The sequence below is a fragment of the Hirundo rustica genome, chromosome 2, assembly GCF_015227805.2.
Source record: "Hirundo rustica isolate bHirRus1 chromosome 2, bHirRus1.pri.v3, whole genome shotgun sequence".
In the NCBI taxonomy this organism is placed as follows: Eukaryota; Metazoa; Chordata; class Aves; order Passeriformes; family Hirundinidae; genus Hirundo; species Hirundo rustica.
In genome coordinates this window covers 36,453,075-36,480,247 of record NC_053451.1, presented here as the reverse complement: position 1 = coordinate 36,480,247, position 27,173 = coordinate 36,453,075, and the positions used below count along the sequence as shown (strand labels likewise).

At 39.4% G+C, this 27,173-nt stretch overlaps 1 protein-coding gene across 4 annotated transcripts in view; it reads left to right on the top strand.

The window, feature by feature from the left end:
- The window catches only part of NOX4 (NADPH oxidase 4), a 108,598-nt gene that overhangs the window by 17,019 nt on the left and 64,406 nt on the right, over positions 1-27,173 (top strand). For all 4 annotated transcript variants that reach the window (XM_040054804.1, XM_040054805.1, XM_040054806.2 and 1 more), the window contains 5 exons: positions 4,036-4,116; positions 7,972-8,200; positions 10,283-10,447; positions 10,578-10,640; positions 25,912-25,972. In XM_040054804.1, coding sequence (XP_039910738.1) covers positions 4,036-4,116; positions 7,972-8,200; positions 10,283-10,447; positions 10,578-10,640; positions 25,912-25,972 — 599 coding nt within the window. The remainder of the gene's footprint in view (positions 1-4,035; positions 4,117-7,971; positions 8,201-10,282; positions 10,448-10,577; positions 10,641-25,911; positions 25,973-27,173) is intronic.

Below are 27,173 nucleotides of genomic sequence, written 5' to 3'. Positions count from 1 at the left end.
AGAAAGTAGTTCAGAAAACACTTGTGCATTTTCAGTGGACAAGGCTTCTTCCAGGGCTCAGACTTTTGTGAGGCACTGCATGATGTCTTGCGAGGGCTGACCTGAAACAGAGACTGGACAGAGCTAGAGAATAAAGTAGGTATTTATTGAAAGGCCTCCTGTGTCCTCCTTGGGCAGGACAGGAGCCTGACCGGGGCTGCACCAAGAGTGGTCACAAAATGGCTGACCGGTCATGAGATCTTACACTTTTAAAAGTTTAGATCCATTTCCATATTGGAGTTCAGTTGTCCAATCACATCTTCTGGTTGTGAGGTCTCATCCTTCTTGTTCCTCCCTTCAGTCCACCGTTGTTTATGCTGTTGGGCTGAAAGTTGTCCTTGGTCCTCTGCAGGAAAAGGATTTGTTTTGTCTACCTACTCTGTGAAGAGAGCTTATTAACACTTAATATGAGGCTCAGAACTACACCTCTAGGCAGCACAAAATCTAAAAAAACAAGAAAGCTAAAACTGAAGGCATCATGCAGACTGCAGAAGTGCAGGATTAGGCTGCTGTGCCAGGTGTAACATAGTTGCACCTTACATGGTCCACACAAATGGCTCTACTTGCAAAAGAAAGGCAGTTTTGGGAAGCTGGAAAAATAAAACTATTACTTTACTCTGTAACATTGAGCCTGAACAAAGTTCTGTCTTCTTCAAGGCCAAATTAAATTAGAAGAACATAATGTATTAGTGATTGGGAAGCTTAGAAAAATATATGTAGTTGTAAACATTCTTGGAAATAATTTTGGGGCTCATGCAACGTCTTTTGAAGTTACATGCTTTTTAGTTCCTTCCACAGTTACATAAGTGCAAATACTTACCCAGCTTTCTGCTATCTAGCCAGCAGAATCAAAGCCCCAAAAGATACAATCTGCATCTCCTGTTTCCCTAGCAATAATTCTTACTCGGGAATTTTATCCTGGGTTCTCCCTCTGGCATAGAGCTCAAGCTTGTCTTTATTATAGTGTTTTCTCCTAAGGAAACAAATTGATGCATGCATCTCTGTCTCTTTTCAATCTCTTTCCCTGTGGATCCTCACTGGGATTCCCTGTGATGGCTGAGAATACAGTACAGTTTTAGGAAAATTCATTGTAAATGTTCACTGCCTATCAGAAACTGAGCTTTTTAAAAAGTATTTCAGAGGCTGTTACAGTCTTGGATTTCAGCCCTAATCTTCTCTTGCACACTGACCTGCTTAGTGATTTCTTCCTTTGTATGCTCTTCCTGAAATTGTTCTATGCATGAGTATGCCTCTGTTTTCCTGCCTTTTCAGTAAACTGTGCAAATAAGTACTGGAAGGACTGAATTAGCTGTGAATGTTTTAAAAGGGGGAAAGTGATTATTAGTTGAAAAATTTTCTAAATTTTTGCCATGTCATACCTGAGAATTAGACCAACATTTTTGGTTCAGTAGTTGTTTTCAGTAGGGTTATGAAGTTATCAGAAAACACAATAAATCCTGTCAATAAATGTTGACATTTCTGCCAACTTTAAAATTAATGATGTTTAAGATTTGGCAGTTAAGTATTTAAAAGAACATTAAAAGTAAGGTGCTGCAGTGCCGTCTATTTTTGTAACCAAATATTCTAGTCTTCAATTTCATCTTCTGAGCTACCACATATATCTTCCTTTTCAAAACTGTCTGTAGCAGGATTAAAAATATTTTTCTAGAACTGTGCTGCCTAGTGTGTCCCTTTAAAGCATGTTAAATTCCCCATACATTTCTTAGTAAATTAACTCTTGCAGGTCTTCATCTGCAAAATTCTAAAGTAGATTAACCAAAATTAAATATTCAACTTTCCTCAAATTTTCAAGACTTTGCATTCCTAAGAAATGCATCCATTCTGTGAATAATGTCTATTTTAAGCCCTAAGAAGGTTAAAAAAGTAAATATTCTGAAGAGCTATAAAAATTTGTGTGTTTCAATAGGAAGATTATTGACTATATTAGAATACTGTATGTATCTGTAGGATACACATTTTAAGGATCCAAGTAAGAATGTAGTTATTATGGTGTTGGAAAATAAGTTTCATGGTAAGAGGTTCAAGGATTTACATACCCATATAATTTAAGGAGGTGAAGTTCAGAGGGTCTGCTCACATTTAGGGCAACTTGATGCATGTGAGGAACCAGGATTTTATAGCTGAGGTATCTGTAGGAGTGCTGAAAGAAGAATAAAATGCTCAACGAGCTGGAAACTGACATTTAGATGTATTCAGGAAAGAAATGTACAGTAATTTTAATCAGTAACAGTAATTAGCTGTTGAAAGCAACATGTCAGAAGCAGTCCAGGGATTGACTGTTCATCACTGAAATTTTGAAAAATTGCTGCATTCTGAAAAAGGTGCTCAAGAGCCAATAAAACATTCAGCGTGCAGCTTTTGGTATTATAGCATGAAACCAAACTAAACCAGAGCTCCAAGACCTGTCCTTGTCCCTTCTCATGTTATGGGGGTTCAACCTAGACCATCTTTAAAGTCCCATTCTGGGATTCTATGACTGGTTTTGAGACAGCATGTGGATTTTACTCCCTTTGTGTCTTCCAATTGTGCTTCCACTCTGCACACCATTGTTCTTATTTTCCCCTTACTGATGATTACTCCCACAACTCCTCATAGATGCTGATGAGTGACTGCATGGAAATGCCTCCCAGGAAGTGGAGAGATAGAAAAAAGGCTTGAGTAGCTTCAAAGAGGAAAAAGTGTTGTCATGGTGCTGACTGGGGGAGGAATGGCAGGGTGGAGGGGGGATTTCAGAGCTCCTTGCTGTTGCTGTATTTCTTCTATTGTTTCCTTTTTCCCTCCTTTGCTTCCTGCCTTGTTCCTTTGCTGGCTTGGATTTTATTTTGGTAGCCCTTGGATCATCAAAGTTATTTTTCCTCTCTTGAGAAAGAAAACAAATAAGTCCTGTATTGACAGAAACAAATGCAGTATGTGTTTCAGTTGTATTGAAGAAAGAACAGTTATCTGGTTGTGTAGAAGACCATAGGAGGGAAAAAGTTCTGGAAAAAAAAATTTAGCTGTGTCAAGCGGAATAGCTCAGAGCTAAAGATTTTTTTTTTTTTTTAATTGTTTTGGTTTATGACTGGGAGTAGGTTTTTAGTTTTAGAGGGGACTTTCCTACCACGCTGTGTAGTGTGAGAAACATGTCTCTGTGCTGTGAATTACTGTATTTTCTTAGCCATTTGGTTGTTTGTTGAATTTTACTCAAAAAAAAAAAAAAAAAAAAAAAAAAAAAAAAAAAAAAGCTTAACAGAAAACAGTTCCAGATGGGTCTTTTCTTTGGTCTGGGATTTTTTTTACATTGTCTAACAAATTACTGATAAAAGGAAGTGCTCTTTTCTCTTCACCTCTCCTGATCTCACAGTGATAATGTTCTTCTTGTTCCTCCCAGGACCATCAGTCCTGGAGCAATAATGCGTGTGGCTTCCTGCAATGAAAGTTCTACCTGTGCTGTTATCTCCTTGCTCTAGGTCCTATTCTTCCTGTATCTCCTTCCACTCTGTACCCTTACAAGTTTTTTACCCTTCCCACTGGCCCTTCTGCTGCTGTCCATGCTACCTGTTTGTTTGCTGCAGCCTTAGTGACACATTGAACTGTAATGGGGCAGGGAGAATGCGAGGTTACCCTCAATGAAAGGAGGCTGAGTTTTGAGACTGGAGGTGGGAGAACTACTCCAGCTATAAGGGTCTCGTGGAGACTAACTAGGACCTGTGAAAGTAGTCATCTCCCAGTTTCAGAAGAGTTCTCCATTCTGGCTCTGTACATCTGTGCCCTTACCTCTCCTTCTCACCTTGTTATTTCTGTGCCAGTCACTTGTTCTTCTCAACACTTAATTGTGTACAAGTACAGTGTGCCTGTGGGAAAACATTCTGGGCTTTGACTATTTTGCATGAGTGTGCAGTGTGTAATCATGTCCTGTGTGCACAGATCTGCTTTTAATTAGCAGTGATTCCATGTTAGTTGAAACAGCATTGAACCATGTTTTATTCTTTTCAGAGCTTCAAACTATGACATCTTCTGGTATACACACAACCTTTTCTTTGTCTTCTATATGCTGCTGATGCTGCATGTTTCTGGGTAAGTAAATGGAAAATACTTTTCCTTTTCCTGAAGCACAACAAGAAAGAGCTGGTTGCTCCTTGATTGATGCCTTTCCCAAGCTTGCTTGAGGACAGTGGGCCAACTTTGGGACAAGACGTTGTCCTCTGGTGTGTGTTTAAATAAAGATCAGGCTGTAGCTTGGAGATTTGTGTGTGCTATAGCCAACTACCACAAACTTCTTCACTTTCAAGATTATTCCTTTTCCCTTTCCATTGCTCAATGTCTAGTGAGAAATCAAGAAAATATAGTTTCTTTTTCTGCCCCCTCTTACCTGTTTGCTGAGACAAGAATGTGAAGCCAAGTTGCTCATCCCTTGCATCTTCCTTTCTGCCTTCCTTTTTGACTCCGAAGGAGAGGGAAGGAATGGCATCTCCCTAATTATCTCTTTATCTTGGCTTACAAAATTTGCTGGTTTTTCTTCTTTACACAAACAGCAGACCAGTGTTTATGTGCCATGAAGCTGACGGTCAGATCTGTATCAGGCACAAACAAACTGAGCTCAGTTGCAAGGTAAAGCATCTTCCAGAAGTTACGACATATGTCTGCATGCGTTGGGGGTTGCGTTAGATGACCTTTAAAGGTTCCTTCCAACCCAGACTATTCTATGATTTTGTGAAAATCCATTCCATTTACATCTCTGAAGTTTCCTCTGTGGATGTAGATGCAGAGAAGGGAAGATGTATTTGAATGAGGTTTATTTCTCCATGTCATCAAATATCTACTGAAACACAGGGTGCTTGAATGTGTGACACTGAGCCCTGCTGCTTAAAGGAAATGTGGAAAGGAAATTAGGCCTAGCAAATTCATGGTGGGAATATGTTGTTGAATAAAATATGCTGTTTGAGAAATAATGAGTTCAAAACAATTGAAACTTCTGGACATAACTCCAGTTCTCAGCAAGCTTGGGGTTTTTGGTTTTTTGTTTTTTTTTTTTTTTTTTCCTTTGGGCAAGGCAGTTATTGTTTGTTTCTGGGGATTGTTTGGTTTTTTTTGTGTGTTTGTTTGTTTGTTTGTTTTTTCAAAGGCATAGCACTTGTTTATAGCTGGGGAAGATGGGTCTAACCTGTTTTCCCCATCCTAGGCCAGAATGAACTTTTTCTAAATTATTCTTGACAGGTGTTTGTCAAATTCTTTAAAACATCTGGTGACTGAGATTCTCTAACCTCCCTAGGCAATCTGTTCCAGTGATTGCCTTAGGGGTATTTTTAATTAATCTCCTCCACAGTATTATCTTTTGCCCATTGTTTTCCTAACTATGGTCCATTTACCAAGTTTGCAAACCAAGGCTGCAGTAGTACAGCAAGCATTGAACAGGCATATTCTAGTACACAGCCTTCTTAGTATTGAATTACAAAGGTATTCAGTGCAAATCTGAAAGAGCTGAGTGTTAGAAGTGGGAGAGGAGTGAGTCATGGAGAGTGGGAGTCAGTTCAACTTTAAGATGCCTAAATGTAGGGCTCTACATGTTTTCTCCGTGTCTTTCCCATTATGGTCTAATGAATTCTGATAAATACAGCCAATGGAGCCTGAAGGATGCTTCATGCAATTTGCTGTTTCAGAGATCTCCATTCAGGTGAAATGGACCGATTCCTGGCTCCATTTGCGATATCGATAAGATCAACGGAAAGTGGCCACAAGTTGCATAAGGGGTGATTTAGATTTGACATTAGGAAAAATTTCTTCACTAAAAGGGTTGTCAGGCACTAGAACGGGCTGCCCAGGGAAACAATAAAGTCACCATCCCTGGGGGTATTTAAGAGATGTGTAGATGCAGTGCTTAGGGTCATGGTTTAGTGGGGAACATGGCAGTGCTGGGTTAATGGTTTGACTGTACAATCTTAGAGTTCTTTTCCAACCTAAACAATTCTATGATCTCTTTTGAGAATAAAGGAAGCTTAGATGCCCAAAGGATGCTGAGGTGCCCAAATTACTCCTGTGTGGTATGTCTTAGAGATTTGCAGACACAAAGCCAGTTACTGTACAGATCAAGGCATCTCCTGTGGCTGAAGTGTGCAGGCAGGTTGACTGAGGTTTTACATATCTTAGGTGTAAAGTATTTCCACAGTATTGCAGGATTCTTCTTTTGTTTCAAACTTACAGTATCTTTTTGGCAGCCAACCACTTCTCAGCAATATATAAAGTGATGTGGTTCAGTGCAGAACTCAACCTTTCTGGGCACTGATCTTGGGTGTGTAAGACTTTTCCTTGACAGCTTCGGAAATGGGAGTTACTGAGCCGCTGTTAACAGGCAGCTTTGCCATCCTTGTTTGCCTCTCAGTTAGCACGTTTGTAATATGTTAAATAAACTAGAGATCACTGGAGGGGATGCTCGTGTTTGCAGCTTCTCTCGAGGCAATCCTCTTTCAGGATGTGCTGAGAAGAGAGAAGCTGTGGGAGCTGCTGGCAGGCATGCACGCAAGGTTCACGGGAAAAATACTGCATGGGCTTTGACTTCCAGCTAAATCCATGAGGCACCATAATATTTATGGAGCGGGGAACTAGCATAATGCTGGGAGTATCTGTCACTTTGCCAATATGTGGTGACCAGCAGTGATGCCAGATGCAAGTGATAGGCATGACTGAACAATAAATTCAGGCAGAAGCATGGGTGTAGGCGCAAGGACGCTTCCCAAATGATTCTCTCAAGGTCAGATGTGGAATTTAAGAGTGAGCAGGCTTAAATTCCAAGCTGACATGAGTCGCTGGACCATGTAGGAAGCTTGTTACTAGTTGTCAGGGCTGCATTTTGGAAGAGAAGATTGCCAGTAGCCTGTCAGAGCCCATTTAGGTTGGGAATACTGCAGATGTCCTAGTTCTCCTTCTGAATTAAACTCTGTTGCTGCATTAAACTCTGTTGCTGCTGCTGCTGTGTGTATGTTGAGGAGAGGAGGAGGGGGCACCCATCCTTGTGTTTGATTGCATACTTGAGCTGAACTTTCATAACAAGGCTTAGCACTCAGAGGGCATTGTCTCAGAACGCCTCATTTCCCACCCAGCACCATCCTCTACACGTGTCAATCAGCATTTCCTTTTTTTAATGTTCTTCCATGTGGTTTTACTGTCATCAAATCTAGATTTGGAAACAAGTAGTTTGAGGAATAGTCTGAGGAATTTTATTACTACTACTATCTGTTCTTCCCTGTTTTCAGTGATTCATTCATGTGCTGAGATATCCAAGAGTTTCTTAGGTTTCGAGTTCTTTCTTCAGAGTTTCTAACTGCAGCTTCAAAGTTCCTACTTCATTTTACTATAAATTTAACTTAGCTTGAGGAAAAATAAAATAAGGATGGACCTCATAAAATAATTTGCAAGGAAGTTTCCTTGGCTACCATGCAGGACTTTCTTCTTTCCTTCCATCTATTTGTGTGCAAACCTGATAAACACCAAGTAGTGGGAACATTCCTGCAGTTTATGATTTGGCAACTTAGGCCACTTCTGCTACAGTATTGCCTTAAACACAGGGCTTGCTAACTGTAGGGAGGATGAGTGAAAACAGCCTGTGTGTGATTGAATTGGAAATGTGATTACTTAATTTTTTTTTTTTTTTTCCCAAGGCCCCCACAATATTTTCTCCCTTTCAAGCAGTGTTAAGCTTGAGGCTGTTCAGTGGGGAGTGCCAAGTGAGCTGGAAAAGTTAAACCTTGCCTCTAGTGACAGAAGGCTCTATTGTTGCAAGGTTTCAATATCATTGAAAGTCCTGAAGGCAAATGAAATAAAATTTCTAACTGAAGATGAGTCTGTGGCTGCTTTCTGAAGTCCTCTCCGAATGAAAATAAGTTGTTTGCTATTTACTGCTACTTCAATGTCTTTATTATTTTTATTTTCCTGTAGGGGAGTGCTCAAGTACCAGACCAACTTAGAGGAACACCCTCCTGGTTGCATTAATCCTAACAAAACACTCCTACAGAATCTGACTGTGCCAAAGGCTTTTGAAGAGCCGTTTCCTGACTATACTACTGAGCCTTTCCAAGAGGACCTACCAGTACCAGAACCCTTTGTACAAAATAGCTTTATGAGAGTCTGTTCCAAGGAACCAAAGTTCCAGTCGCACTTCCCAGAGGTCTGTATGATCCGACGTTTCAGGTATTAAAAGCCATGCCAAGCCTTTCAGTCAGCCATAACCACTAATTATTGCTTTTCCAGACCAGATGTTTTAATAATGGAAAATATTATTAAAACCTTCTGAGGCATTCAAAGATTTGGTGGGGAAAAAACAATCTGTATTTAACTCTGAAGTGCATAACAATGTGATGCATAGAACAGGGAGGATGAAAAAATGCCAAGAGATTGGCTGTAATGTTCTTTTTTTGAACAACACCGTAAGAGATGTATTGATCCTGCTAAAAATGTGATTTTGCAGCATAGCATTTCAGAGCAAACATTTATATAACATTTCGTAAGGTCCTTTTGTAAGCATTGTGTGGCAGTAGTTAATTGAAATAATCAAGCTCCATTTGTTCTCTTTTTTATATGCGGATGCAAGTCCTAATAGTCATTTCTGGGTTGCAGTTGGTTGTGGTTTGGCTTTTATAGTCTGTTGTTTGCAGACAGGCTTGTTTTATATGTGGCATGGGTAAATGAGTTTGATGACAGTGGGGACAGAAAAGCCTTTTCTTCTTCTGTTTTCCATTTTCCTTTTGTTTCTTTATGTTTTGTGGCAGCAGCTTTTTCTTTCTTCATCCCAAATTTTCTCTTTTCTTTTGAGAAAAGATGAGCTGGGCTGTATTGGCAAATAGCCTGAGGAAGCTTGCAGATATGGAGGTCATGAGTCCAAGGCCCACCATTCAAGATGATCCAATAACAGACCCCACAGGGGTTTTTCTTTATTATTAGCATCATGGTTTTCTGTTGAACATATGTCCCTCTTACTAGCTGCACTAGGCACCCATTTTTCTAGGGAGCATGTAGTTCTAATGGGAAACAGTTAATTCTACATTTAATTCCTCCAAAAAAGCTCTTTGGATTGGGATTTTGTTGTGGTAATACTCCTGAATTATAAGCACCAGTGGCTCCATATGACCCAGAGGACAGCAAGGAGTCTTCTTAGGAGCTAAAGATGCTTGCTTTAGAGCCATTAATGGGAAAGGAGTCATGAAAAGAAATGGCCGCTCAGTGTTCTCCTGACAGCTTGGGAACATTGGGACTTCTTTGGATTTGGAAATATTGCGATACTAAGTTCAAAACAAAACAAAACAAAACAAAAACAACAACCAAAAAAAAAAAAAAAAAAAAAAAAAAAAAAAAAAAAAAAACAGAAAAAAGAAAAAAAAAAACAAACACAAAAAACCCCCCTAAGCTTCTGAAACTTGTTAGGTTTTTTACTGAAAGTAAATGCTCTGCTAGTTGCAAGAGATGTGGATGTGTAGTGTCAGAAATTGGGAAGGGCGGGAAGGAAGATGAGACTTGAGTGGCACTTCAGTGCCACAGCTTGAAAGACTGAACAGATGTGGAATTAGTAGATAAGTCTGCCATAAGCTATTGGTAATTGACTCTTAGGATGGGGTTCAGCTGAGCAGCTGCAAATGTCTCCATCTGGAGTAGTCACCCTGGACTCCCGATATAATCAGTGCAGAGAAATGGGCATTTCCAGGGCATTTTCTGTCTAGCATATATCTTCCATGGGAGCAAATGGATTGTGATTCAGAAGTGTCCATTTCTCTCTGTTATCTATGATTTTACACTAGTTCAATATCAACATAAATTCTATAGCACAAGAATGCAGCTTTCCTAGGTTTTCACTTGAACCTGAGATGACCACAAAAAGGTAGTAGTTAAATAGTACTGCAAGTCAGACAGCTGTTTTACATAAATGTTAACCGATTGTATAGTTCTCAGGTCTTGTTTCTTTCATTGCTGAAACCAGCTACAATCTAACTACATAAAAAATCCAGAATAACATGGTAGCAAATGAGGTCATTAGCTTTTTTTGCCTGATGAGTTTTATGATTGAAATTGCTTGTGCTTGTGGGTGATGCTGCTGGTTAGACTGATCAAAGCTTCAGGACATTCTTGGGTTTCTCCATGTAGAGAGAGGCGTGGATGTTATATGTGAAGTGAGGTCCTGGAAACACTCATGCAGTTTTGAAAATAGAAAACAGAAAGTTAAAAGTCTTTGAGGTAACATATTTTTTTTCTCCCTTAGACATGGTTCTGGATTTCCGGACCTCTGTGCCTGTACTGTGTGGAGCGGCTGTACCGATACATCCGCAGCAATAAACCAGTCACAATAACCTCGGTCATAAGCCACCCCTCCAATGTCCTTGAAGTCAGGATGATGAAAGATGACTTTGAAGCAAGGCCTGGTCAGGTGAGTTAATGTGCCCATAAAAAATCACTTTGCTTTCATGAAACATTATTTGTAGGGATGACTATCACTTTATCAGTACTAGCCCATCGCTGAATGTTTTGAATGTATCCTTTCTACCCTTTTATTTCAGTATGTTATTCTCCACTGTCCGAGAGTGTCTGCCCTGGAAAGCCATCCATTCACTCTTACAATGGTAAGAAATAGTGTTCTTTTCTGTACTTTCTGTTTTATTTATATTTGGCAAGCAAATGGTCTTTGCTTCTCTCAAGGTGACAATTCTCTCCAGCAGAGCTCGTGTTTCATTTATGAGGATACCAACGAATATGAAATGGCATGATTATTATGTGTGACAGTACTCAATACATATTTAATTTTCTCCACGGTTCAGAAAAAGATAATGGGAACTTTTTTCAAAGTGAACTTTTTTCCAGTAATAAATCAATAAAATCCATATGATTTTGGAAACTCTTTTATAAAAGTTTTTCAGCCATATTTCTAGACCTTAATACAAAAGGGGCACAAATTGTAATGAACTCTTGCCACCTCTCTTTTTAAATGAGAACACATTTCTGTGACTGCCTTTTTCAAAGTTAGAAAAACATCAAGGTAAAAAAAAAAAATCTAAAATTATCTTCTGCTTTATTTTTATATTAAGAGATATACTGATGACTTAAGGTGATATACCAGTGAGGTCATACAGTGTTAGGATTGCTACTTACTCGTTCGGTCTAGAATGAGAACTGAAACCTGTAGAGGCAGACTGGAATAATGTGCAATTGTGTAAAAACAGACCTGAAGTTCTTTGGGAGTACGTAGTGCAGAGACCTGGTAGATTCTGCTAAAAAATCACTGTGCTGACTGTCTATGGTGTTACAAAAGTAGAGTCTGAGGTTGAATAGTAGTGACAGCCTTTTCCTCCCAATGGGAGTAAATGCTTTTCGATTGCCTGAATTGGACATTCTTCTTCAGGAAGACTGTGGGGATTAATGTCTGTGTTTGATTGCTTTCTTTGGACTGATAATTTATCCTCTATTCCTACTGAGTTGTAGCTAGTGTAGTGGATACATACAAATATCAATTGAGATATTTGTATGCTACCTGATATTCAGAGGGCACAATCAGGTCCAGTTCTTTGGGTTTGTGTGGTGTTTTATTTTGGTTTGTTCATTTACTTATCTGTATGCTGAGCTAGGAATCACAGAGGAACCCGCACTAAATTCTACTCCAGATCAATTTTGTGCTGTAAATCTAGGAATGAATCTCACTTAAGGGAAGCTGCCTCTGTGTAGCTTGGTGAAGCATTAGTGGTACTTTTGCGAAGTTTTCATGGCTATTCACTTTACCAGTACAAACCAGAGAAATCGGTTGTTTAACTGTTGTTAATGGAAGTAGTCACTTTTTAAGACTGTCCTCTGTCTAGTGCACAAAGATAACTTAATATGGAATGCTGGAAAATTACATGCAAATCTGAGTTTATGCAGAATGGTTTAGACAGTATTTATTTACATTTTCTTATTACATTAGTGATCAGAACACAAATTTCAAGAACTTAGTTAAAGTCTCAGGTAGCTCTTTCCTCTCATTTTGCCCTAATATAGCTATAGAGCTTGTTGGTACCAGTGGGCACATCTTATTTAAGCATTAATCTTAAAACATCACGTTCCTAATTTTTTACTGTCCATCTCAGTTGAAATTAATACGATGGTAATAATTTGATCATTATTAGTAAATGTACATTTTGGAAACTGGAACTCTAATTATAAAGATTTACTCTTCTTTTAGTAGGACATTGCTAAAACAATGGATTTTGTGGTTTTAATTTTTAGAAATAATGTCGCCAAAAAATATTTGGCCTGGTTCAGATGAGAGTTTTTCTCAGAGAAGAGACTGCTGACACAGACCTGCTGGGTGAGGTCATAAGATGAAGTTGAATTAGATGTCAGACTCCTTGCATGAATTGAGAATTTCATCCAGTATTTAAAGCGGCATAGTATGACAATGCATGTTAGGAAAAATTATTTTTGCACATGAACTTCTAGAGCTAGGAGCTATGGAAAATAGATCTCTTGCGAATTTGATTTTTCTTAGTGAACATGAAGAAGCCATTTATATACAGATAACGTGTGGTATATTTTCAATATGTAATTATAGTTGATAAATTACAGTTTGTATAAGTGTTACATCCATATATTAAATATCTAACATCAATATTAGCGATTTCCACTCATGCACAATGCGTTGTAAATTTAGGCAAGTAATACTAGCCCAGGCATTTTCTGTTCATGCTCAATGTTTTACACTTTTAAGTGCAGTGATATCCTTCAGCATAAGAGCATATCCTTTAAGATCACATATATATTCTAACTGTTAAAAGATATTAAGTTATAACTGAGTTGCCACAAGCGTATTTTGCTACAACATTAACTCTGCTGGAGAAAGGTTGTCATTGAGTTAATGACTTTTACAGCGTGAATGAGAATTCTAAGTGTCTAGATCTATGACAATCTTTTTACCCAACCTAAACAGGGGACACATTTCCACAGGTCCTTCTAGGTCAGAGAATATGCTGTGGGCTGATGTTCTGCTTAGAAAGCTTTTTTGTTGTTTAATATGTTGCCAGGCATGGGACAATGCTTGTAGAATGGGTAGGCAAAAGCTTAACTCAGTTGTTTTTCCACTCCCATTTGACCTACTTGTAGTTACTGAGCAAGCTGGAACACTACTGCCGCTTCTTTTGTCAAATGATTACAATCCCTGGGTTATCTTTCTAGGTTGGTGATGGGGTGGGGGGCTTAGATGCACAGCAAGAAATTCATGAGTGGTGTGTGTACTTCAGGTACTGGAGGTGCACTGCAGCAGTGACTTCAGCAATGACTGCAGCAGAGCTGGGGGGAAGACTGTGATCTTCTTCCTGGCACTCTTGTCCTGCTTAGACTCACAGAATACTTTGGTTTGGAAGGGATCTCTAAAGGCCGCCTAGTCCAACTCCCCCTTCAATAAGCAGGGACATCTTCAACTCGATCAGGCTGCTACGAGCCCCGTCCATCTCAGGGATGTTGAATGTTGCCAGGAATAGGGCATCTGCCAGTTCTCTGGGAAACCTGTTCCAGTGTGTCACCATCATCATTCTAAAACATTTCTTCTTTGTCTCTACTCTAAGTCTGCCCTCTTTCAGTTTAGAACCCTTACCCTGTGTCCTGGGTATGGGATGCCATGGCATCAGGCCATGCTAAAATGTCTGTCTCTAGGCTCTATGTGACGTCCTGTTCACACTGCTGAAATATCTCACTATGCCTAGAGCATGCTTAAGAGACAAAAAATGACCATTTCAGGCATAACTTTATACTCCTAAATGTGGGTAATAACCTTAAGCGGAAAGGAAGGGGTGAGTCAGGAGTCGTGGAGATATTTTACTAGTCCCTTCCCTTTTTGAGATTGTGAAATATTTACAGTTTAGCTCAGTTTCTTACATAACACCAGGGTGGAGAAACACACAGGGAGGCTGTGTAAAGGCCCTGAACCCACTCCCATTCCACTCTGGCAAAGCTCCCATGTGTTTTGCTCAGAGCCAGAGGGAGCTCTGAATTGTAACCAAGTGACCAGAAAGAGGCTTTATTCTTTTTGCACCGTGCCTTTGGGTGCTTTACATTGATAAGGTCCCCTTGAGACTTCTGTTCTCCAGGAGTGAGAGCTGAACAGTCACATCTCCCTCAAGCTTTCTTTGTGGGAGATGTGCTCTAGTCCCATCATTACCTCCAGGGCCTTTGTCTGGACTCTCTGCAGTGTGTTCATGTCTCTCTTGTGGTGAAAAACCCAGCACTGGACACAGGTCTCAAAGTGTAGCTTCAGCAGTGCTGAATAAAGGAGGATCACCTACCTCTGCCCTCTTGTGTCACTTGTACCTTCTGAAATTCAGACACTTGGAAATACCAGTTTTCTCTCATGAGCAGTGTGATTTCCATTTTTGGAGTACGTTTCTACTGTTTGCTGTTCAAACAGTAGAAACAGTCAAGGGACTCCTTGTCTTTGGGAAGTCTGGGAACGGTAAGGAAGAGATGGCCCAACATTTGGGATTCCTGCAAGTGACCTGCTGGGCAGTTCCAGGTACTGCATAGTGGGCCATTCCCTTCATAGTGTCTTCATTACTCCATTGCTCTGATTTAATTTCCACAAAAAAAAAATTCTTTTTAGCATGTTTTATGATATTTTTTTCACTGACTTTTTTACACAACTATACGTATCTGTTATTGTGCTGTGTAAGACAGTGTGAGTCCCATTTTCAGGTCCTGTGTGCCCTCATGTCGAACTTACTTATTTTAGGTAGGGCATTATTGCATCTTGGAATTGAATTTGAGCAGAACACAGTCAGTTCCAAGATATTTTCATTTATAGTGAGGAGAATTACGTTCTGTATATAAATACTTTAGTTGAGTGTTTGTAAATGGACAAAATATTTTTGTGTATTTTACCCTTGATGAACTCTTCTAAAGAGGTTTGTCTTTCAGATCAAGTCTGGAGATCAGACCATCCAGAGAAACATGCTCTGCTTCCTGAGACTGACATTTCTGTACACATTTTGGAGGAAAGTGTGGAACTCATCTGCTGTAGAATGCAATTTAAATGTAATTGTCTCAATCAATCTTTAGAGACCTTGAAGTGCTTTTTTTTCTTTTTTTTTTTTACATTTTGGAGAGTGTTCATTTCCTTCAACATTGTCCTGGTTGCCCTTTGTTTTAACTTTTAGGAACAAGAAAAGACTAAGGCTTACAGTTTACAGTGGCATTGAGGGTTCTTTCCATCGCCATCATACATTTTCCCCCTGGTACTGACTTCCCTCTCTTTCCAGACACTTAGCTGTTTTACTGATGTTTTGCAGCAGCATGAATACATGAGTCCATGCTTACTTTTTTTTTTTTTCCTTTTTTTTTCTTTTTTCTTCTTTTTTTTCTTTTCTAATGAATGGTATCGGAAGCAGAGTCCTATTTAGTATATAAGTTAGTGTCTTAAGTCCCTTTTTCTACTGTGTTTCTGGAATTTCTTGCCATTAGCAGGCAGTGATTACTAGTAAGCCCCATGGAAATAGCCTTGTGTTTTGCAGATTTTAAGCGCTTCAAAAGATACCCTGGGCTCTCTCATGGGGATTCTGCTGAATCCACTACAGAGTCAAAGCACAAACTCTCACAAGCTGCAGTTTACACCACCTGGCTTTTAAAAGACTGGTGTCTACTCACAGCAGCTCATAAAGCTCAGTAACCCTGTTATTTCAGTAGTGTTGATTTTCTTGTGGCAAAGGAAGGTAGGAAATAATTACATCACTTCATTTAGAATTTAGACTGTAACAGACCTTGAAATAAGGACAAGAGTAAGAGGTGAATCCTTCTAAATTTGGAGATGGCTCAGACCTGAGGTTTGATTTGGGAAAATTCTGTTTTGCAACAAACATCCAAAACTGCAGTGTCAAATAATCTGTTATTCTGAAGTTATGACAATTTTGGCTGTCTGGCTGCTGTCATGCCCCTGGTTCCTCCTTGGAGCTAAAGTCTGAATATGCTGAAGTTTCCTTTGTTGCCTTTTTTTTTTTCTTCAGCTGAGACATACATGTATCTAAGGATATTCCTTTTGGTACTTATACACAGGTAGCTTGCATAAACACTTGCTGAGCTTTTCTTGTGTCTGTATAAGACGTTCTCTGCATATTCACTGATGAGTAGCTTCATCAGATAGAGTAGAAAGAGACAGGTGGCTTGAAAGTGGCACATAAAAAGCAAAAAATAAAGACAAACTGAACCAAGCCTTGAGACTCCAGGGCTTTATGAAATATGTGCTTTATTAATAACGTGGGGGACTGCTTCTTCAGACCCTACAAATAGTTTTAGCTCTTCATTTGATGTCTAGATCCTGGTTCTGGTAACAGCTAAGAAGTGATTAGCTAGTGGTAATGAGAGGTTTGACACATTCTTTGAAACTAGAAGTTTTGTCTCATGTCACAGTGTGCTCTGACCTCCCCTACTTCAGTGCTGCATTTAATCTGCTTTTAAATCCCACTGAAGTAGAAACTGGAAGAGTCTGGTAATAAAAAGCTCCAAGAAGTTCTGCCCTTTTGCTGGTTCTCCATATTGTTGAGCAGATGGTTAATTTTAAGCAGATCACATCAGGAGGATTTGTAGTGCAACATCTTCCTTCCCTTCCTTCCACATATAGTTCTATATGAGTAAGAAAACTCCAGAGAGAGGATGGTATATGTGCATTTTTTAACAAGTCAAAACTGAGTCTTTAGGAGAGGATAAGTTTGCATATGCAGGTAGTGAGATCCACTCAAATATATATTATTAAAGAAGAATACTTACTTGATTAGTATCCAAATTCATAAAGTAATATTGAATCTCAGGCAGGAAAACTCCTACATCCATTAACCATCCCAGGTTAGATAGAAGAATACCTGGTAGTTTTCTGAATATACATGACAAGTTTTATACTGTATCTGCAAGTCTCAGAGCTACTACTTAATCATAGATCTCTACCTTTAAGGGTTTTGCTTAGGTTTGCTTTTTTTTGTAGATTGAGTTTTCCTTGTTACCTCTGCATCTCTGTTAAAGTCCATTTGGTATCTGGATTTAGACCTGATGAGATTAAAAAGTGGTGGCTCTGATCTGTACATTTTATGGTTTTGGGCCTGATTCCTTGTTAGAAAAGACTCAGCAACTTTTGTACTCAGTATAAAAAACATCAGAAGTAGCACATTTGCTTTTTTAAAATAAAACCAGTGTTTTGTTGAGCCAGAGTTGTCTTTATCCCAGGATAATCTGGGCTTCATTTAAAATCGGTGAAGATCTTAACAGTATAGCAGTGAAGTTTTAGCTCTAAGCTTCTTTAAGCCAGAAATGTTGTACTGCATAAGGAGATGATGGAGAAACATGTGCCCTGCACTGTAAACTTAAGAAATAAACTATCCACAACAGGAAAAGCCTAGGGGCCAAATTCTAAAATACTTAATAAAAAAAAAAAAAATTAAAAAAAGGAAAAATTTTTGGAAGGTTGCCTGAGTAAAAAGTATGTAAGGACATCAAGAACGAAGTTCATACTGTTAGATAAATACAATAAAAACAAAGTCTGACATGATGACATTCTAATAAGATTTGTTAAATATCTTGTGCAAATAGTTATGAAACTTGTCTTTATGAGATGATTTGCAGAGCATTTAGGGAAATGGTGAAGTATCTTGCTGGCACACTAAAGAAATCCCTAGAGCTTGTCTGCTCTTCATAGAAGTAGAATATCTAGCAGCTGTTTGATGAAGAATTTAAGTAAAACAAAAATAGAATGGATTAATATTGCAGATGTCTTTAGTATTTCCTTAGACTTGTTTGTTAGGTTTGGGGATTAATAGCTGTGGGGTCTGTATAAAAATCCTACATAAATCCTGACTTTCATTTAAACTTTCAAATCCGACTCTTGGTGAGAACACAGAAATTCTCAAATACACTCAAATTCACTAAATCCCAAGTTCTTCTTCAGGAGATACTTTAAACAGAAAGCAAAAGATCCCTCTAATAAGCAGGGTTTGGGGTTTTTTGATTCAATGAAAGTAAATTTACATAAATACATGCATAAAAAGCTTCTACTGACTTTAACAGAGACTTACTTTCTCCCAGTGTTTCCGGTTTAGCAGCTAAGTCAGGTTAGAGCAAGGTCTAGGAACTGCATGAGAACATCAAAATAAAACAAACAAAAAAGATGAATGACACCTCCCCCCCCAAACAACAACAAAAACAAAACCTGAGCACAAACTTTAAGCATGAACACAGTGAACATGCGGACAAAATATTGGAGGAAATTAAGTGCCTTGCCTCTTGCTGTCCTAAAATTAAGGCCATCTGGCCGGTGGGGCTCTTTGCGTTAGCCTGGCAAAATACAGTGTGTGCTGGAAGGGGAGTTCAGAAGGACACAGCCGTTCCTCAAGGTGGTGGTGATCCGACTACAAAGCCTGTTGATCCTTTGATTGTTCTTTCCACGAGCGTCTCACACCACTGAGAGCCAGTTATCATGAGCCTGGAGGTTGCCCATTGTTTTGCTTGGGGATGATTGGATCTTTTTGTGGTGTTCAGTTTCCTTGTCCTACGTTTGTTAGCTCCATGCATTGTTACTTGGCAATGTGTACATGTACCCTTGGAGGACTTGGAGAGTCAGCCTTGGGCAGGAGCATTCTTCTGCTTTTTATTCCTTCAGGGACAAAGGCTTGCATCTTGAGCATCTTGAATTATTGTGTTTTGTTTTTTTCCCCCCGAGCCAGCAACTTGAGGTGCATAAATTATATAGGCTGACTCTTGCAACAGTTGAAACATTTTTATTTTCTTAGTTATAGAGAGCTGGATTTGATGATCCCTATGGGTTCCTTCCAGCTTGAGCATTCTGTGACTCTGATGTGTAGCATGCCTGCTGGGCTGAAAGGGCAGTCAGCAAGTTTTTTGCCTTGGTTGAGCTGCAGAGGAGAAGAAATGCTGATTAGTCTCCAAAAGTGTTCCTTTGTAGTGTGTCCGTAGCAGCAATAGAGTAGCAGTTGGACTGTTACAGACCTGCTATAAAACAAATGAAGAAATATCATATTATATATTCAATAAGTTATTTCATGCAATATTGTGTGTATTTTACAAATATTGATCTATTGACAATTCCAAGACAGTATTACATTAAAAACTTGCATTTTCTTATGGTGCAAGAGTGAAATCAAGGAAGAAGTAGATTTTATAGATAGGAATCTCATAGATTGAGACCTAAAGAAAACAAAGATAATTTTCAACACTGGGAGTAATTTAAAAACTGAGATTGCAGGGAGCAAGTTAGCAAATGCTGAACTACATACTCGTGGGAATTAGTGGGTGTGGGTTTGTGGCTTGTGTTACAGAGGAAGTTAGACCCCAGATGACCAGAATGATCCTTCTTGGAACTGCAGCTGCTCAGTGATGCAACCTGCTGTGTTATGGTGTGTTTTTTCCACTAGCTAGACTGCAGGTGTCTGAGGTTGTACAGCAAGGAGTATATGGCAACAGAAAGTGAAAAGTCTTTGGGATATGTTACTGCAGCTGCTTGCTGGGAGTTGGCTCTACTATGGAATGGCTCTGGCTGAAGCCATGGGTATTTAAGGCATGGTGGTCTTGCCTTGATCACCCTGGCACCTCTGATACTTAAATCATGCTCCATGGTTAGGATTTCCCCATAACATTCAAGATATTATAATGTCTGCCAGTTCAATTAGGATAGCTGTAAGGCCAAGTCTCTTACAGGAAAAGCTTTTAACCAAAATCTAATCTGTAAAATAACATGAAACAGAGAAATAAATAGAGATGTTCAAAAAAATCTCCAAGCCTTTGAGGCAGAAATGTGTTTAAAATAATAACTCCATGTAGTAACTTTTTTTTTTTTTTTCCCCTCTGAAATTTTCTTTTTACGGGAATAATTAGTTAAAACAGGGATAGCCCAGTGTTACAGAGTTCAGCTCCTATGAGTCAGACTGAAGTCTAGCTACTATTTTTTGGCTACCTTTATATAGCATGCCTGTGTTTGTCATCACTCCTCTCCATTTTCTAATGTCAGAATGAATCATTTTAGGAATGTTTGTATCAGTTCTGTATGAAACCAGACAAGCTGCAGCTTACTGAGCTTCCAAGGTTCCTATTTTCTTGTCAGTTGACAAAGTTGAAACCTTTTTATTTCTTTTTTCTCTTTTTTATTTTTTTCCCTTTTACAGGAGGAAAACTACATTGGTTGTGTTTAGTTCTTCTCTTTCCCCTGCCCCGTAACTTCTGCCTCTTTTCCAAACATGCCAAGAAGTCTCTAATGTGTTTCTCTTGGTCTGGGTAAGGGTTCATTGAGTCTGGTGCAAGGATGGATGGATGAATACAGGTTTGCAGTGCAGCTGGTTCACCCTGTTGGGCACTAGCATGGAAGCAGGGTCTCTGCATGTTTGCAGTCCCAGCCAGAATATCTGCAAATCCATATTAGGATCATATCCTGGCTTTTTCCTCAAAGTGAAAGACTGCTTTGAAGGAGTTTGCTTTTATGTAAACAAATCCCACAATGAGCTTTTTAATTTCCCCAATCAGACACTTTGTTCTTACATCTGAAGCACAGATCTTCTTTGTAATTTTGGTCGCTGTTCAGGCCGCCTACTGCAGCACCAAATGCAGAAGGTGATGTTTACTTGCCAGCAGTATCTCCCCTGGAACTTGTAAGGAGCTTTATTTGCAGAGCCACTGGGGGGTTGTAACTTGGGCATCCCTTTCATCTCCTTTCTTCTGATAACAGATATTCCTCAGTGTTATCCTGGTGCATGCATTAGCATTTCTGTGATAGTCAGTAATCAAAACTTAACACCTCTCTAAAGTGGCTTCACAGTTCTTATGGTAGAGGTGCACAGAAGAACTGGAAACATTTAGGAATTAACTTTCTTTTTTCTTGTTAGTTTGCTGTTGTCTCACCTCATTCCCTAACACACCTAAAAAGAGTGTTTAAAACTACTGAATAGTATTTAATAACATTAAAATAACTTCAGTAAGGTTTGTCTCATTTCTTGTTCTGGACAGGAATTTTGACTGGGAGTAGATATATTCAGGGTACTCTAAGCTGGAAGCGCAGATGTTTATAACATAGTTTTCAGTTGCTTTGTGCTGGGCTCTCATGCACAGATTTCTCCGTCGCTCATTCCCTTGAGCAGATTTATGTTCTGGTATAGAATCAGAGTCACACAGGCTGGAAAAGATTGTTAACCCATCACTGCCATGTCCACCACTAACCCATGCCCCTGAGCACCACATCTGCATGTCTTTTGAACATTTCCAGGGATGGTGAGTCCACCACTTCCTCAGACAGCCTGTTCCAATGCTTGACCACTGTTTTGGTGAAGAATTTTTTCCTAATCCCCTGTCTCTGCTGGTGCAACTTGAGGCCATTATACATTGGGTATAAAATAGAACTGCTATGAGCTAACAGTTATTAGTTTGCTCACTTTGCATTCATATAAAAGCAAGACAGGATGACAGAGAGCCATGAGCACAATAAAATTGTTTAAAAAAAGTATATCAAGTATGAATTAATCTAGTAGTGTACTATAAATTAGTTAAATTATTCAGTTTATCTTGGCATAGAGATAGATAGTAGAACTATGGTTACTGGTGAATGTAATTAATTTAGTGGTTTATAAGCATAAAGTTCTCCAGGGGTTCTTGCACAATCCTTGTGTGATAACTTGCATTTGTATTCCAAGGTAGCTTGAAGAAAAAAAGGGAAAAGAAAATATGGAAAGTTGGGTTTTTTATCACGATGTAGAGCAACCTGTTTGAAATTTTGTCTACATAAAAAATACTCTAATTTTGTTGAATGTGAACATATATACAAAAATAGGCATTGTAAACTCAGGAAAGTCTTCCATCTTAATGTTAAGAACATAGTTTGGTTTCTCTGAGGGTATAAATCTGCACAGCTTTATTAAATTTAGCAGAATTCCTTTGGCTTCCATTTGTTTTTGGAGAAGGGCCAAATTCTGGCAGATAACCTGCTAATTGTAGACATTCATACCTGTAAAATCTTTCACTTGTTAAAGGTATAGCTCACTTGAGGTTAGAATAAGATGAACATTACTTCATGTAATTAGAGCATCTGCAACTGTTAATTTGTGTATCATAGCATTTTAATCAAATGGGTGCAGCGAACAAGTTCAGAATGTGGAAAGAATTTCTGAAAAGCACTTGTGACCTTTAGTTTAATGTTGTCTACTCTCCCTTCTCATTACAGACTATTCAAGTTAGTAATTTCCCTTTTTGAAAAACAAGGTTGAATTAAGGAAAAGTACGTAAGATAAAGTATTTTTTTGCTATTTTAAGATTTGCTAATTTTTATAATTTTCCACTGGACAGTATACTGAGCAATAAAGGAAGAGTTAGGGGACTGCATGTACCCCCCCAACATAGTACAGTGGATTGTTTCTTAGGGCTCCCAGGTTAAAAGCAACAGAGGGAAATCAAAATGTTATTTACCAAAATATGGTTTCAAAATAATTTTAATTCCCAGCCTCAGAGAGGGCATGATGCAATTCTAAGGCAGCTTTGGCACACCTTCATTTAGCCAAGGCAATAACCACAGGTACTTGTACATAATGGGAATTGTCTGCTGGAAAGGATCTCATCAGGGAGTACATGGGAGCCCTGGTGAGCACCAAGCTGACCACGAGCCCATGATGTGCTCTTGCAGCAGAGGAAGCCAGCAGCTTCCTGAGCTGTATTAGGCAGGGTGTTGCTTCTCCAATCAGCAGTATATTTGGAGCTCTGTGCCCAGTTCTGGAATTCCCAGTGCAAGAGAGACACGGATGTATCGAAGCACAAAGAGTCATAAGGATGAGTAAGGAAGTGGAACGTCTTGGAGTATGAGGAGAGGCTGTGAGAGCTGAACTGAGGGACAAGTGAAGAAAATAGAATTAGTCTCCTCAGAGGCACTCAGTGACAGGACAACACAAACTGATATACAGGAGGTTTCATCTGGACCTAAGAGAAACCCCGCTCGTTATCCAAGGGTAGGACAGGTTGCCCAGACAGGCTGTGGAGTCTCCATCCTTGGAGACATTCAGAGCACAATGGGATGCTCTCCTGGGCCACCTGGGCAAGGGGATCGAAGTTGCCAATCTCCACAGGTGCATCCTAGTCTCAGCTGTCATACGATTCTGTGATTTCGCGAAGGTTAAAAATATAATGGAATATTTTCATTGCACTTCATTACACGTTCCCAGTGGTCTGTTAATAACACAGGAAAAATTACCCACTTTCATGATTAAACTTCTGGAAAATTGTCTTTGAATATTTCTTAATCTGATGGAATAGATTATCCAACAGTCTGGAAAAAGCCACTGTTTAGTGTTCTAATTGTGTTTATAAAGATCAAAGAGGCAAAATAAGTGTTCTGTGCAGTAAAAAAACGTAAATACAAATTTCAAAGTTAAAATCATAGGCATTTAGGAAAGTCTGAAAGTCAGAAGAGGCCTGTGGAGATCATCTGGTTCGACCTTCTGGTGCAAGGGCTGTGAATGAGGTTATTCAGGGTCACGTGAAGCTGAATTAGCAGGAGAAATTGTATTATTTCCCTGGCTGCCTATTCCATAATGCAGAACGCTTTTCTTATATCCAGATGAAATTTCCCTTGTAACATCTTGTACTCACTGGTGTGTTGTCCTGTTGCCTTGCACGGTGCTGAAGAGAGAGAGCACCCTCATCTTCGCTATAGCTTTTTTTTTTTTTAGTTATTGGTAGACAGAAGTCTCCCCAAGGCTTCTTTTCTATGGGTTACCCAAGCACATTCCATAGTGACCCCTCTTTGAGTGTCAAGTTATCCAGTCCTCTCACTGCTTTGGTGATCCTTTGCTGGATCACCTACATTCTTTCTCTCTTTCAAACTGGGGGAAGTTCATGTACTCCATGTAGCCCATGGGCATCTTTCTCCTGGTAAGATTTAGCAGCACAAGGAGATTTTTCCAGAACTCTATGAGGATGTCTCATAGCTAGTTATAAGCATCAAAATAGTTTTTCTGAAGTCTAAGGAGAAATAAATCTCACTTTTATTAGATAATTTTTCAGGGTAGTGCAGAAAAGAGTTAGTCATAAGGGTAATGTAAAGTACAAAAGGTTTCAACTTATTCTGACGGGAGACAAGGGGTATTCTGCCATGAACTTCGTGGAAGCAGGGAATAACAAGCAATTTTGTGGAAGATGTGCGGAACTGGGACTGTGGATAGCTGGATTAAGAAAATCAGTCAACTTCCTGTGTAACACAGAGAGCCCTGGGGCAGCCCAGAGTGAAAAACCTTACAAAAACCTCCAGAACAGACCTTTTTTGCTGCCAGTATACAATTTCCCACCTGAGAGACTGCTTACTTAGTTTTATATGGAGAATTAGGCTTGATATTTTTGTTGAAAATATCAACAATATTTCTCAATACTGCAATGAGACATAGCAAAACACTGGCCTCATTGTGTGAAGTTTGTCTGCAGCCCTCCCTTGATGTAGTTCTTTGAAGGCTAAGACTTGCTGAAATAATTGGGACTCTGGGTTTCTGGACCTCATTTTTATTGGAAAACTTGGAAGATAATAAGGATTTACATATAAGTCTATCTAGTAATCAGTAGGTGTAAAAGGAGTGTTCTTACCCCTCAGGAAGATGGAGTGATGAGCTGGGACTTTGTATTCCCTGTTTAGGTTTTTCCAAGATGTAGATAATGCTAACCTTTTACCTGTGTCGCTAAATACAGAACTGACAGGAGCTGATTCTCAGCCCTGAGGTCAGTGGTTTCACTGAACAGATTATCTTGGGAACACTTACAGCAAAGGTCCAGAACAGAGCCAAGAAATGTCTTCATAAGCGTGGTGTATGAGTATTTGCTGCATGGATTCGCTACCTGGGACCCTTTTATTTATAATATAGATGTGTCAATTTAAGCCCTTCCCTCAAAACTCCTGTTTGTTCTTAAAAGGGACAGAGCATCCTCTTTCAGGCATTGGTTTCATAATAGAGCTTGGATTGGTCATTAACATGTTCTAAGAAAGGCTTCAAAACTCAGGAGTAATATCTCTTATCAAAAAACCCAATGGTGTTGGTTTATAGAAGGAAAGTGAAGAATCTTTTCCTGGGTAATGTTGCTTGTCCTGTTTATGTGTGCAACATTTTGGTGTACCTGCAAAAGCTGTGCAGGCAGTGCATTTAAAATGTCCCTCTAGCTAGCAAGGAATGAAAGTAAGGGGAGTCCTTAGTCTTTGACTGGAGGTTTTTAAATAACATAGTGTGGATAAGATTATAAGTTATAACATTCCTTTGTAGATAGTCACAATCAGTAGTCCTGGAGTGAGGGCCTATGTGGAGTGAGAGAATGGTGGCTGCAATGGGATTTTTAGGATATGCCATGGAATCTGGTGCTTTACCTTTGCAAACTGTAAGCTCTTGTGAAGTGCAGCAAAATCTCAGCTTCCATTTAGAAGAAACCATCATTTGTTTGAGAATGGTCAGCTTGAAAACATGGGCCTTGACATTCAAGAATCAAAAGTCTCTTAAATGCCTTAAGAATGATGGGACAGCTCCTGATTTTGAGTGATGTGTCAGTAGTAGAGGAGTATTTCCATTCTGTTGTTGGTGTCCTTGCTGAGTACTGCTTAGTGCAGTGGCTGTTCCAAATCACACCCCCAAGCAAGCATCCAGATTCCTCTGTGACCTTAAGAAAGGGCTAAGTCTGAACTAGGCAGGCTTGGCTTCCCCAGCTGTGTTGATGATAGACTTGCATCTTTAAGGGTACAGCTGCTGCTGTAGCTGTTTAGGAATGACCTATTTACACCGGGTTCTATCTTAGCAACTGCACTTTGAATGCATTTTGTTATTTTTTTGCTACTCTGTTACTTTGTTACAAGTGGTTCTTAAATATATTTAATATTTTTAGTGCCCTACAGATACCAAAGCAACGTTTGGGGTCCACCTAAAAGTAGTAGGAGACTGGACAGGTATGTAGAAAAACAATTCCTTTTCAGAGACAAATGCCTTTACTTGAACTGTTCTCACTTTCTGGCTTCAGCACAATTGTTCCTTGACTGTGGTGTATTCTCACTAGAGATTGTTCATGCTTGTTTTCCCAAAGTTTTTTTTTTTATCACATTCTTGATGCAATCCCTGCTTTATTCAGATGTACCATTTCCTCAAATAACATGTTTTTCCAACTGCTAACTGATCTTCTGATTGCACTGTAATAATTTTCAGCGTTCCTCCATTTCTGCCTCCTTTTCTTGTTTTTGGGTAGCCAGCTACCCCCGTTCAGTGCAGTGCCTCTGTACACAGTAGTGTCTGCAGAAATGCTGAAATGTGCAGCTCCCAGATAAGCGGATTTTGATGCCAACAGTTTGGATGGAGGCCAGGTTAATTAACGCCTGTGGTACACTGAGATTACAGGTTTGCTTTCATGTTCTTCCATGCTCTTCCATTGCTCTTTGAAAGTCCTCCAGACCAGGGGTGTAAGCCAGGGTTCCCCACGGAGGAGTAGGGCAATTTGGTGCTCGCTGTGACAGCTGTATACTCAAGTGATAGTTGTCCTTATTCCTTAGTGTCTGACTTTGTTCTTGCTCAGCATAGCATTTCCTTGTAAGGAAGACAGATATGCAGCAGAGTCTGGTTCATTTCTTATGAAGAAATGTTCTCCATGTTAATTTGTATCAGGCTGTGTGTTTGTGGAACTGAGTCAAATGAGCTTGTCACCCTAAAAGGGATTAGACCAATGCAGAGATAGTAAGTCTATGCATGTTTGTTAACTTTCTAGTCTAGGCTACATACTTGCCTCTGCAAGACTTCAATAGGCAAAGGCTGGGGAGGGCAATGCCATATGCACACGTGTGCCATAATCCCCCTATTTTCTCTCCTTGCATGAAGTGTTGGCCAGACAGTGGCAGATTAGCCTCTGGTCTGCCTCTGAATGATGCCTCTTTAGTTGCTAAGCACCATTCCTACATGGGAAATGACAGTAGGTTATTTGGAAAAGTGGGATGGAGAAGTACTAGCTAAATGATTTTTCCAAAATAAGTGACATCTTTACAGTTTTCTGATTACCTCTGTGGTGTGAATGGCTCTCTTTTAGCATTTACATATTATTCTCCCAAGTCAGTATCTTTAGTCTCCACTGAAAGGAAGGTCTATTTAGGTTGCACTGTGTGATAT